This window comes from Felis catus, chromosome D3, assembly GCF_018350175.1.
Source record: "Felis catus isolate Fca126 chromosome D3, F.catus_Fca126_mat1.0, whole genome shotgun sequence".
NCBI classification, from domain to species: Eukaryota; Metazoa; Chordata; class Mammalia; order Carnivora; family Felidae; genus Felis; species Felis catus.
This window is the reverse complement of record NC_058379.1, coordinates 10,843,302-10,855,815: the sequence shown is the minus strand read 5'-3', so window position 1 is coordinate 10,855,815 and position 12,514 is coordinate 10,843,302. Positions and strand designations below refer to the sequence as shown.

General features: G+C 57.7%; 1 protein-coding gene across 7 annotated transcripts in view; it reads left to right on the top strand.

The window, feature by feature from the left end:
• Positions 1 to 2,551: 2,551 nt before the first annotated feature.
• The window catches only part of SLC8B1 (solute carrier family 8 member B1), a 28,056-nt gene continuing 18,093 nt past the window's right edge, over positions 2,552 to 12,514 (top strand). For 6 of the 7 annotated variants that reach the window (XM_045041360.1, XM_045041365.1, XM_045041363.1 and 3 more), the window contains exons 1-8: positions 2,552 to 2,705; positions 3,980 to 4,229; positions 9,798 to 9,950; positions 10,042 to 10,094; positions 10,245 to 10,302; positions 10,457 to 10,562; positions 10,641 to 10,808; positions 11,749 to 11,856. In XM_045041360.1, the coding sequence (XP_044897295.1) occupies positions 4,062 to 4,229; positions 9,798 to 9,950; positions 10,042 to 10,094; positions 10,245 to 10,302; positions 10,457 to 10,562; positions 10,641 to 10,808; positions 11,749 to 11,856 (814 nt within the window). In that variant the 5' untranslated portion in view covers positions 2,552 to 2,705; positions 3,980 to 4,061. Of the gene's footprint in view, positions 2,706 to 2,983; positions 3,032 to 3,979; positions 4,230 to 9,797; positions 9,951 to 10,041; positions 10,095 to 10,244; positions 10,303 to 10,456; positions 10,563 to 10,640; positions 10,809 to 11,748; positions 11,857 to 12,514 lie in introns of all 7 variants that reach the window. The other variant, XM_045041361.1, reaches the window with a different exon arrangement.

The following is a 12,514-nucleotide window of genomic DNA, read 5'->3' as shown; positions in this document are numbered from 1 at the left end:
AACCAAATGGCCTTTCCCAGGGGCGCCTGGGTGGCTTGGTTGAGCATCTGACTTCAGCTCCGGTCATGAGCTCACGGTTTGTGAGTTCGAGCCCCGTGTTGGGCTCTGCGCTGACAGCTCAGAGCCTGGAGCCTGCTTTGGATTCTGTGTCTCCTTCTCTCTCGCTCTCTGCCCCTCCCCCACTTGTGCAAATGCATGCACTCTTGCTCTCTCTCTTTCTTAACAAATAAATAAAGATTTTTAAAAAATGGCCTTTCTCAGACTGGGAAATAGGCCTTAACCCTGAACACTGTCCACCAGGGCAAGGGCAAACCACGGGCTGTGTCCCAGGCCCCATTTGTCTCCCCTCTCTGTCCCCCATGAGTCTTTCCCTCCCTCGGCTCTTTCCTGGGGTCTCTCAACAGGTACCCTTCCTCCTCCCCACCCCCCCTCCCCACCCCCACAGCCCTGGGAGACCAGGAGATAGTGATCCGCTTGCACAGCTGACCTAGATGGTGACACTGAGTTTCTTCTGCTGGCTGGGACACCAAGTACCAGTTAGGGCCCCTTAGGGAACGAGGACTTTGGTTCCAAACTCAGCAATTTCGGAGCTACTTCTCCAAGCAGCGGGTGCCCCGGGGAACAGCTGACCACAGAGGGGGCGCGGTCATTCCCCTGCCCAGACACTAGCTGTGGGCACCCCTGGCCTGCACCCTGCTCGGATAGACTCCCAGCTGGTGAGGGATCAGGTGTGTAAGCCCCTATATTGCAGGATTCATGAAATAATGGTTGCCGCGATGCCTTCCATGGAGGGAGTACTCACTCAGCCCCCAGGCATAAGGCCCAGGCCTTTACACACAGTGTTGGATTTCATTTTGCAAGGACTCCTCGTGGTAGGTACTATTATCAACCTCATTTGCCAGGGAAGGAAAGTGAGAGCCTCTCAGAGTGTGTTTACCAAAGGTTGCAAAGAAACCAGACGCTCTGAGATTCCAAATATATCATGCACTGGGCCACCGTGTCATCCGTGTCCCAGAGTGGGGACCCAGGGGTATGCTCTTTTTTGAGGGTGAGGAACCCGGGAGGGTGGGGGCGACGGAGGCTGGGGGGAGGGTGGGCCAGGCGCATGAGTAAGATTTTTGTCAGGTGGAAAAGGGAAGCGTGGCATCCGGGGAAGGGAGCTCAGAAGGAACAGAGGTGCTGGCCGCGTGTAAATAGCAGGGTGTTCAGGGAATGGGGAACCCTCCCCGGGACAGAGCGGGAGGGGGTGGCGGCGGGGGGGGGGGTATAAGATGAGGTCAGAAAAGGGGCGCGAGGGCTGGACGCTGAGGGGCCCCAAACGCCTCGGGCAGGTGATGGTGAACCGGGGCACCAGGAGAGCCAGGCGGAGGCGTCCGACGTGCAAGGGCGGGGGGCGGAGCGAGCCTGCGGAGCTGCCCGGGAGGGGACGTCGGCCCCAACTCCAACCTGCTGTCCTGCCGCCCAGCCCTCGGAAAGACGCCGAAGACGCGAACCTCCCCAGGGGCTGGGAATCGGGGAGGGGTAGGAGTAGAGCACCGACTCCCCTGTCTTGACTTATTTGCCTTATTCCTCTTTTAAAAGCGATGCTACTAGAGAGAGTGCTGACCCCAATCAGGAGGTCTCGCGAACGGAGGCATTTTAGGCAGGGCAGCCGGAATATTTGCGGGACCCGCCTCTCCTGGGACCCTCTCGAGCGCCCCTTACCACCGCTGATTTTACCAGAAGCATCTAGGAGTAAACCTCCTAATTTCATTCTCTAACTGCCCCTCTCCGGCCTCCTGCTCTCTTTACCCTTCAGGTTTTATCTCAGCTTCCGCCGGAGCCGCTACGGCGAAACCGACAGGCTGGAGACTGTGAAAGGAGGGCGGCTGGCGGGGAGGAACCCCGAGACCTCCCCGGGACCTCGCGGGGGCCTGTGCCTTTAAGGGAGGGGGCGGGACCAGCGTTCGGGGCGTGTCCTTGGGCGGGGCCAGCGAGGGCGGGGCCACGGTGGGGCGGGGCGGGGACGACCCGGGGAAGTGCCCAGGACTCTGCAGCGGGCCGGGCGCCCAGGTCGGCGGCGACGGGGGCGAAAGGTCCGGCTGCGCGGGCCGGCGGCCGGGGACCGGGAAGGCCGCGAGGCCCGGCGGGATCGAGGTTCGGAGTTTGCGAGTCCGAGGCCCGGCCAGAGGTAAGCGGAGCCTCCTCGCCCGCGAGGGCGCCGCCTGAGGGCCGGGCACCCGGACTTCAACTTCTCAATTTTCTCAAAGATTAGGAAACACTTTGATGTTCCTGGAGTCTCGCACCTAGAAAGTGCAGCCGCAGATGGGGTTGAAGCCCAACTTCCTGGGCCCGCCTCTTCCTATCAGGACTGCACATCTAATGAGCGTTGGGCTTCGGACAGGCGTACAGAAGGCGCTCGATACATGCTCTCTTTGTGAATGAGTACAAGCAATCCGTCGTCCAAAGAGAGGGAGGTCCTGACCCTCAAGCTGGGGACGCCAGAGATTCAGACATTTATTGAGCTTTTACTATGTGCTCCGATGGGTCAGCATGTGGCTTCATTTTGCAGATACCGAATCGGAAGCTCAGAGAGGCGAAGTGACCTCCCCAAGGCCGCACGGCTCGTAAGTGGCCGTTACCGGATTGGAAACTTGCGGTGTCCGGTTCCAAGTCGGTGCCAAGTGAAGTTCCGGAAAACAAGAGAAGAGGGGGAAAGTCACCAGGTAAGAAAAGAGCGCAGGGACGGGCCCCTTCTGCCCCCTCCTCTTCCCTTCTTTTCTTCTGGGGTCTCCCCCTCCCCCTCCTGCCTGGTCAGGTCATTGAGAAACATCTGTGCAAAGAATTACAAAAACAAACACAAAAGCCCAATGTGGTTTTCTGGACTTCGCGTCTCGTGAGGGCAAAAACAAAGCATGCTCGTGTATATAACACGTGGGAGAGCCAGAAGAAGGAAATCGGTGTGCCCAGGACCTGTTTTTGTTTTGTTTTGTTTTCTTTCCAGTTTGATTTCCTTGGGAGGAGATAAAGCTGGCTTTGCCCTGGTGTCGAGGTAAAAGGCAGATGCTAGGACCTAGCTCCGCTCGGCTGCTAACAGGCTGTGTGATTTTGAGCAACGCACTTCCCTCTGGGCCTTGATTTCCCCATCCCAGCATCCCTAGCTCCGCTCGGCTGCTAACAGGCTGTGTGATTTTGAGCAACGCACTTCCCTCTGGGCCTTGATTTCCCCATCCCAGGAGCTGTGTGGGCTTTGGGACCTCCTTGCCATGTGACTTTGGGCAGGTTAGGGAACTCCTCGGAGCCCAGCTCCCTCCTCTGTGCAAGGGGCGGGGTCGGTGACCTCTCCACCGCTGTCCTGAGGGCTGGATGAGAGAGGTGAGGCACAGCGGCTGGGGAAACAGACCTGGCTCTGTGCCCAGGTTTGCTCATCCGTAGAATGGAAATAATAACAGTGCCTTCTCTTGGCCAGTTCTGGGAATTCAGTGAGGTCATCTGTGATAAGTGCTTAGCTCACTGCGGGGCCTGCAACCACACTGCTTCTCCGTCCTCAAATCGGTGGCCCAAAGGCCAAGTGCACCCCCACGAGTATGTTTTCGTTGTTTTGAGGGCTTGCCAAGCCGCCACCCCCGCTGCCCACTTCCCATATTGTTTCACCCACCTGGTCCCTGGAGCTAAGATCCCCTTGGAGTCCCAGGATTCCTCCTTGCAGCCCTGAGGGTCCCGGCTCAGGCTAGGGGGTGGGCGTAGGTGGGAGAGGCCTGCGTCTCCATGGAGACGCTACCTGGGGGCTTAGGAAGAAGGGCGTGTAACTAACCTGCCCGCTGGGTGAGTTGGGTCCCTCCAGAGGGCCTCCATCCAGGGGGTGGGTTTCTACATTTGGCTTTCCTTTGGCGGGGGCAGGACGGAGGGCAGCTCCTCAGCTGAAAAAGTTTTCAGTCCCCTCCTGCTGGGGCCTGGGCTCTTTGGTGACACTGTCCCTCGTTCTCACCTCACCCTGCAGGCCACTGGAGCTAGCAGCTGTTTGGAAGGGAAACGCTGCGGAAGGGGAAGGGGAGAGCGCGGGCCAGGCTCCGTGGGGGCCGATGACCGGCAGACAGAAGGATCTGTACTGGGTGCTGAGTTTGTTCCTTATGCTGCGGATGGTGGAGACGGTGTCCGGGGCCAGGGGCCCATTTACAGGGACCCACATGAGCTCCCCGTTTTCGGCCTCAGATGTGAAGCAGACCCCCACGGTAGACGTGTACATCCAGGTAGGAAGCTGGCATCAGGCGGGGGTATATTCACCCAATCAGCGAATATTTGTTGCGTCTCTGCTATGTGGCAGGTACCCAGCTGAACCCTGGGATATACCAGGGAATGATAAAGACAAAACTCCCTGCCCTCATGGAGCGAACAGTCTTCTGGGAGGACAGATCAAGGAGTAAAACATGTAAATTTCAGGTGGTAAGACGTTAGCGGGAGCTGTGATGAGGAGGGTGTATTTTCAATGAGTACCGAATGGGTGGTCACAGGTGGCTTCTGTGAGACACTGACCTCTGAGCCAAGCCCCGAATGGAAAAAGGAAGTCACTTATACAGACATCTGGGGAAGAAAGAGCATTCCAGACAGAGAGAACAGCAAGTGCAAAGGCCCTGGGGCAGCAGCAAGCCTGGCATGTTCCTGGAGCAGTGAGGAGGCCAGAGTGGCTGGTACAGGGCGAGCGAGGGGGAGAATGTTAAGAGATGAGGATGGAGAGGTAGCCGTGGCCAGGTTATAAAAGGCCTTATAGGCTGAGGCTAGGAGGTGATATTTGTTTACGATAGTTGGGAGTCCGTGGAGAGTTGTAAGCAGAGTGTTGTCAGAATCTGATTTATTTCTTCAAAAGAGCTCTCTGGCTTCTCTGGGGAGAGTGGATTGAGAGGAGTGAGGGTGGCAGCGGAGGGGGGGATCTGGCATAAACATTGGGGGCACACTGCGTGGGATCTACCAACGGATGAGGTGGTGGGAGAAAGAGAGATCTCCAGGGGGGGACGGTGGTGCTGTTGACTCGGATGCATGGAGGGAGAGAAATGCAGATGTCTCAGTGAGAGGCAGGAAGTCTTTCTCCAAGACCGGGAGGGTGGGGGCCATTGAGACAGGCTGCGGGAACTTGCATCATGCCATTCTGATGTCTGCGAGCAGGGGAGAGATCACAGTAGATCCCAAGCGAAAGACTGCAGGCAGGGGACTGGTCACCGTGACCCCTGGAGTCCCCACCATTCCCCCTTGGGAGAATGGAATTACAAACTCCTCCCTCTTGCACCGAAGAGCTGGGGGTGTTCGGCGCCCACGCCAGTTTCGTAGGGCCGCAGAGTACCTTCGTGCCCACCCTCGGAGGCAGGTGAACGGGTAATTATACCCATTTGACAGATGGGAAAGTGGTTTGTGGTTAGTGTGGCTATAAACTTCACCGCAGCCTCTGGGGGCGTGCTCCTCGGGGGCAGGAAAGCGGAATAACTTGTGGCTTGTGCCAGACAACCTCTGAGTTTATGAGCACTTAGGCCAGCACCGAGGCACGCTCAACAAATTCTCCCCCAACTCCTCCCCCTCCCCCCCATTTAGGGACACATCTCTGCCATAGATGAGGGTGCTGAGGGTCCGGGAGGGGAAGCCAGAGCCAAGAGACGGCCAAATACTCCCCTGGGTGTCCTTAGTGACTCAGGGAATGGGGAGGAACCGAAAAGTCCACCCCAGACTCAGAGCAGTGCCACCGTGAATTTGCCACCCCAGGGCAGAGAGCTGGGGACGGGTGCTGCTGGGCTTTAGGGGAGGGCATGACTTCCTTGGGATGGGGGGCAGGCACGCTGTAGAAGAGTGTGATTCTGGAGGCTGATGTGGGGGACCCGCCTTGCTGGCTCGCTCTGATGTCAGGGAAATGAAGACAAGCCGGGGCTGGGCCTGTCTCCCTGGCTGACCCTGAGGGCAAGCAGCGGGGAGGGGGTGCGGGCTGGAAGGGGAGGCTACCCCTGTCCCACCGGGCTGGTTCCCCAGGAGCTTCAGCTAGTCACTTTTGGAAAGAGCTGAGTTCGAAACCGCCCTTGGACAATCACTTTGCCTCTCTGTGCCTCTGTTTTCTCATGTATCAAATGGAGACAATTGTACCAACCTCCCAGGTCTGTCACGAAGACCGAGTGCGATGGTGGTGGGCACTTAACAAGTGTGTGAGCCTACGAATCACTGGGGACTTCAGAACACATAGGTGCTTGGCAGGGGGGGGGGCACCTGGGGTGATGAGAATTTATAACTGGGGGGATCCGCCCTAGGCTGGAGGTAGTCGGGGAAGGCTTCCTGGAGGAAGCATCTGGGGAACCCAAGAATTGGAGGATGAATGTGGATGAACGTGGAGGAAGAAGGCCGCGGTGCAGCGGCCCCCAGGGAGGACATGCGCAGTAGATACAGCAGTTGCCTCGCCTGAGAGCCAGCCAGCAGGGGTGGGGCCGTGGCCAGAGGGCTCAGAGACCCGAAATCTCCCCTCCCCCAGTCTGAGGTCGGTGGCGAGGGCTGGAGGGGGTGGAGGCGCGATTTGACTACGTGGTTTCTCTTTAAATTAAGGTGCAACGTACATAACCTCAAGGTCGCCGTCTTTTCATTGTAATGCGGCCGCCGCACCCCCATCTGTCCCCTCCCCATCTCCCCCTCCCCCAGCCTCTCCCCCCCCCCTCGTCTGCTTTCTGTCTCTACGAATTGGACTGGTCCACGCACCTCCGATAAACAGAGCTGAGGAGCCTTTGTCTTTTCGGTGACTAGCTTCATTGCACCGAGCACAGCGCCGTCCCTTAGGGTCCCCATGCGGCCCGTCCGTCGTGTGGTGGCGGCGGCACTTCCCTCCTTCTGAAGGCAGAGTCCTAGGCCACCACCGCATGGATATGCCACACCTCGTCGTCCGTTCCTCCCTCCGGGACCCCGGGGTCGCTTCTACACCTTTGGGCGGTTTGTGAATAGTGCCGAGGAACGTGGGTGTGCTCGTGTCCCTCTGAGACCTGGGTTTCTGTTCTTTTCGGCATATACCCGGAAGCGGATTTACCCGATCTGGTTTTTTTCCCAGTTTTATTGAGATAGAACGGACATCCGGCACTGCCGCCGTTGAAGGCGTCCGGCATCACGAGTTATGTGAAGCGAGGACAGGAAGCTTAGTTAACATCTCTCGTCTCATATAGATGAAAAAGAAAAAGATATATATATATTTTTCCCCCTCATGATGGGAACTCTTAGGATTTATTGTCCTAACAGCTTTCATACGTCCCAAACAGCAGCGCTAAGTGGTCGCCACGTGGTGCCTTTCCTCCCTGGGCTGGTAATTCTCTTAATTTTGGGGGGATCTGCCCCACTGTTTTCCATTCCCACCAACACTGCGCGTGGGTTCTGATTTCTTGCTATAGACCTTGCTATTTTCCAGGTTTGTTTGCTTTATATAGCAGCCCTCCTAATGGGGGTGAGGCGGTATTTACAAAGCTTTTTTTTTTTTTTTTAATTCTTTGGGGTAACATTTATTCCTTTTTGAGAGCCAGAGAGACCCAGAATCCCAAGCAGGCTCCGGGCTCCGAGCGGTCGGCACAGAGCCGGACGCGGGGCTCGAACTCACGGACTGCGACTTCCTGACCTGAGCCGGAGTCCGACACTTAACCCACTGAGCCCCCCAGGCGCCCCTCAGAGCTTTTAAAAGTTTGAGAAGGGGGAGGGAAATCCTAGGCTGCAGACCCGACAAAGGGCAAATATCCATCATACAGAGAGCTTCCAGCTGAAAACTCTGGCAGTTTGAAGAAGGAACACACGTGACCGTTCCCGCACGAGAAGGGCACTTGGCAAGTAATCGGGGACTTGCAATTTAGCGACAAGGAGATTCCTACCGCGCTGGCCTGGACAGGACTTAGTGAGAAGCACTGGTGTGGATCCCATTTGCCACTGCTGGTGGGAGTGTGTATAATAAGTAGGGTCGGGGGCGGGGATTTTGGCCAAACCCATGGAACGTTTAACGTATTTGTCTCTGCAAGAGACGCGGGCAGGGCCCCTCCCCTATCCTTTGGGCATTACCGTTCTTTGCTGGGCTGCTCTTGGCCTCTAGTTGCCAGCATCTTTTTCTGGAACTGCCCGTAAGCATGGTGGGAAGAAGTGCTGGGGAGCCAGCTAGCGACCGGTAGGAGTCGGTGTCTAAATACCCCAGCTCCCTTGCCGGCGGGATTACTAGTCCGAGGTGGGCGTGGTCCCAGCGGGATGGTGGGCGTGGTCCCAGAGGGATTACTAGTCCGAGGTGGGCGTGGTCCCAGCCCAGGCTCACTGGTAGCTTTCTTTTCCTTCCCCACCGCCTCATTTTGGTAGTTGTATTCCATACAGCTCCCAAATACTTTTTTTCTTTTTCATAAAAAATTTTTTTTTCTTCCAAATACTCACTTATAAATCCTTGTGTCCCGGTTGCTTCTGGAGGAACCCAGACTATGATACACTCTGACTCAGCCCTTTTACTTCTAGAATTCTCGCTTTCAAAATCGTTTCACATGCACTCAGAGAGTCACGTGCAAGGAAGTTTATTGTTGGCAATATTGAAAAATCAGACACACCCATAGGCCTGCCAGTAGGGAAATGTTACCTCCCCTGTGTATCCTTCAGAGTATAAAATACTCCTCCGTTGATGTTAAAAACAGATCGGCAGGGAGAGGCACCTGGGTGGTGCAGTCGATTAAGCGTGCTGACTCTCGATCTCAGGGTGGTGAGTTCAAGCCCTGCGTTGGGCTCCGCCCTGGGCATGAAGCCTACTTGAAAATTAAAGAATTGAAATGTATCGGCAGAAGGGGCGCCTGGGTGGCGCAGTCGGTTAAGCGTCCGACTTCAGCCAGGTCACGATCTCGCGGTCCGTGAGTTCGAGCCCCACGTCAGGCTCTGGGCTGATGGCTCGGAGCCTGGAGCCTGTTTCCGATTCTGTGTCTCCCTCTCTCTCTGCCCCACCCCCGTTCATGCTCTGTCTCTCTCTGTCCCCCCCAAAATAAATAAACGTTGAAAAAAAAATTTTTTAAAAAATAAAAAAAAAGAAATGTATCGGCAGGGAGTCTAGGGGGAGTGTGATGGTTAAGGTTGGGTTATGGACCCAACCTTGGGTTAAGGACAGGGTTCTGGGGGCTCAAACCGACTGGATTCCCACCCTATCTACCACTGAGTGGACCCCAGCACACTGCCTTCGTGTCCTTACCTGTGCACCGGGCACGATAATAGGGCTCTCCTTGAAAGATTGTGGGGCAGGTTAATTGAGATACATTTTAAGCTCCTGGCCTAGTGCCTGCCTTATAGCCATTACTCAGAACGCTTTGACTTCTACCCGCTTCTCCGTTGTAATGTGTACCGATATATTAACACACGGCACGTATGTGAGGTGATAACAGCACATTGTAAGAAGAAGAGATTGAAGACGTATCCGTTTCTGTAGAACAAGACAAACTGTGTGCTAGGATGTATATACAAGGTCATTATGCCTGTAAGGTTACTCGGGAAACTAACGGTGGTGGGGCCTTTGGGAAGAGGGGGGATTGTGGCGTGTAGGGAAGAGAATGGGGGATTTAGAAATCCGTACATATTTGTGTTTGGAAACCAATACGTATTCGTGACTTACTTGTGTTAATTTCAAACACAAGTTTCTTTGAAAAAATTAAAGTATGCGGTTGGCACGGGGGTGGGGGGGCGGTTAGGGGTCGGGCTGAAGGAGCTTGTCTTCAGCTGCTGGGATGGTCCCGGTCCGGCTGCCCTCAGGGCGTCTACCCCTGACATGTCCCCCCCCCCCCGTCCCCCCCCTTTCCGCCCGCCCCTTCCTGCAGTGTCGTGAGGTGTGCGGCCTGAACGTCTCCGACCGCTGTGACTTCATCAGGACCAACCCTGACTGCCGCAGCGAAGGGGGTTACCTCAACTACCTCGAGGGCATCTTCTGTCGCCTGCCACCCAACCTGCTCCCTCTGGCCGTCACCCTCTATGTGAGGCCCTGCCCCGGGGAGCTGGTGAGAGGGGCCGGTGGCGGCCCGGGCCGGACTTAACCCTCCCTCCCCTCTCCGGCCGCCCCTCCAGGCTGTTTGGCTGCTGTACCTGTTTCTGATTCTGGGAGTCACCGCCGGAAAGTTGTGAGTTTGGCCTTGGGCTCACGGACCTGCTTCTAGATGGGAACAGAGCCCCCGGGGGCGTTGGCATTCGGGTGACCCCGTGTTTAGGAGAAGGAGGTGGGCAGGGACCACCCGCCGGGGAGGCCCACACTGGTGCCTTTCTCTCTGCAGTTTCTGCCCGAACCTGTCAGCCATTTGCACCTTGCTCAAGCTTTCTCACAATGTGGCAGTATCCTTTTGTCCAGGGCCTGCACCCCGGAGGGAGGGAGGGAGGGCAGTCCGAGGGGTGGCTGGGAGACAGGGCGGTGTGGCTCGTGGCCCAGGAAAGGCCCGGCCGGGCCGGGGGCCCTGGTCTGTGTCCCCTTGACGCACACCCCCCCCATGGCGTCACCTTCCTGGCCTTTGGGAACGGTGCACCTGATATCTTCAGCGCCCTGGTGGCTTTCTCGGATCCACGCACCGCTGGCCTGGCCCTGGGGGCTCTGTTCGGTAAGAGTGGCCCGGCTGGGGGGGTGGGGCAGCGGGAGCGGGTGCAGGGCGGGCTGAGCACGCCGTCCTCTCCCCCAGGTGCGGGTGTGCTGGTGACCACCGTGGTGGCCGGTGGCATTGCCATCTTGCGTCCCTTCACGGCCGCCTCCAGGCCCTTCCTCCGGGACATCGTTTTCTACATGGTGGCCGTGTTCCTGACCTTCACCGCGCTCTACCTGGGCAGAGTCACGCTCGCATGGGCCCTGGGTGAGCAGCCGCGGGGCTGGGTGGCTCATCCATCACCCGGGGCTGGCAGGTGGCAGGCCAGTGGGGCACAGCGTCCCTCTGGGTTCCCAAGTGAGGGGAAACCCTACTCAAGCTGGCCGGAACAAAAAAAAAAAAAAAAGGAACATACGGTTCAGATAACCAAAGGGGGCAGGGCGGAGACTGGGGTGGTGTTGCAGACCTTCACAATGTCACATTTTAACAAGCAATAGAGCCAGGGTGCTGACGGTGACCGTTGGGGTCCTTGCTGCACACGCGTTCCACTCCTGACTCAGGTGACCTGGGTGGAGGCACAATTTATAAAGGGTTACAGACACCCACGAGGGGCGCTGAGATGCAGAGACATCTGGGGATCAGCACAGTAGGAGCCCCGGAAAGGGCAGGGCAGGCTAGCTGGAGCCTAGTGAGGACTGGAGGTCTAGACCTGGTGCCACCAAGGGCGAGAGCGACAAGTCACAGAGGGTCCTGCCCCGCCCCGCCCCGCCAGAGACAGGGCACCACGCCGGGGAGGGAGCCTGGAAGAGTACCGCAGACCCTCTCCTACCACCTGCTGATTTGCTGGTGGGCCCCCTGCTGGCCAAACCCGGCACAGCCGGAGCTCGGGGGCTGCGGTCTTGGGGCTCCCGCTTCCCAGGGCGCAGAGCAGGACACCAGCCCTTAGCGCTCGACTCAGTTCCCGAAGGCCACTGTCTGTGTCGGGCGTCTCCTCTTTGATTTCCAGACCGTGGGGGGCAGGCAGGGGAGGTGGGCCAAGGAGAGCAGAGTGGTGGGGTGGGGGCTCCAGGAAATTGCCGTGTACCTGCGGGCGCGGGGCTAGGTTGGCACAGACCAGTGGCACCAGGCACCGGGGGAGCTGACAGCCCTTTGCTCTGGGTCCGTGGCCAGGATGCCGCTTGGTGACGGCCCGCGCCCTTGTCCGCAGGCTACCTGGGCTTGTACGTGTTCTATGTGCTTACCGTGGTTGTCTGCACCTGGCTATACCGATGGCAGCGGAGGAGGTCCCTGGTCTATTCCATGCCAGGCACCCCAGGTAAGGGTCTAGGTCGAGCTCCCGAGAGAGGCCGGCGAGGGCTGGCACCCTCTGTGCCCTTCGCTGCTCCCTTAGATCTCTGGAGGCCAATGTCATCGTCCAGCTCCTCCGTGTACTTTTTCCACCCGTTCTCACCAAGGTCCCGCCTCCACGCTTTCGCCGGTGCCGGTGAGGCCTCTCCCCCAGCTTCCCGTCCAGTTTCTCGAGTCCCTCCTGCTCCATGCTCTTTCCAGGGCGACATCCAAGAGCCGTCACGGCTCACATCCAGTGACGCTGCCATGTACACAAATACGCGCGTAACACCCACGTACGCAAATACGTGCACAACACACGTGCATACACGCACGCGCAGCCGACCCTTGAACAACACACGGGTGCCGGTGACTCCCCCTACAGGAAGTCTGCCGTGATTTTTCCTCTCCTCCCCGGTGGCAACTGAGCCTTCCGATTTCAGCACCCATCACCTCTGTGCCGTCTTCCAGACCCATCCTAGCCCATCAGGCTGGAGGAAGAGGGAGAAATGAAGCCCGGAGAGGGCCCTTAAGGTCACACGGAGGCAGAACTAGGGCTGGCCGTGACTCCTCACTTGAGAAATACCATTTTGATTTTAGGCCCCTCTTTGCCGGGCTCAGGCTGTAAGCGTTCCAGAGGACTTCCA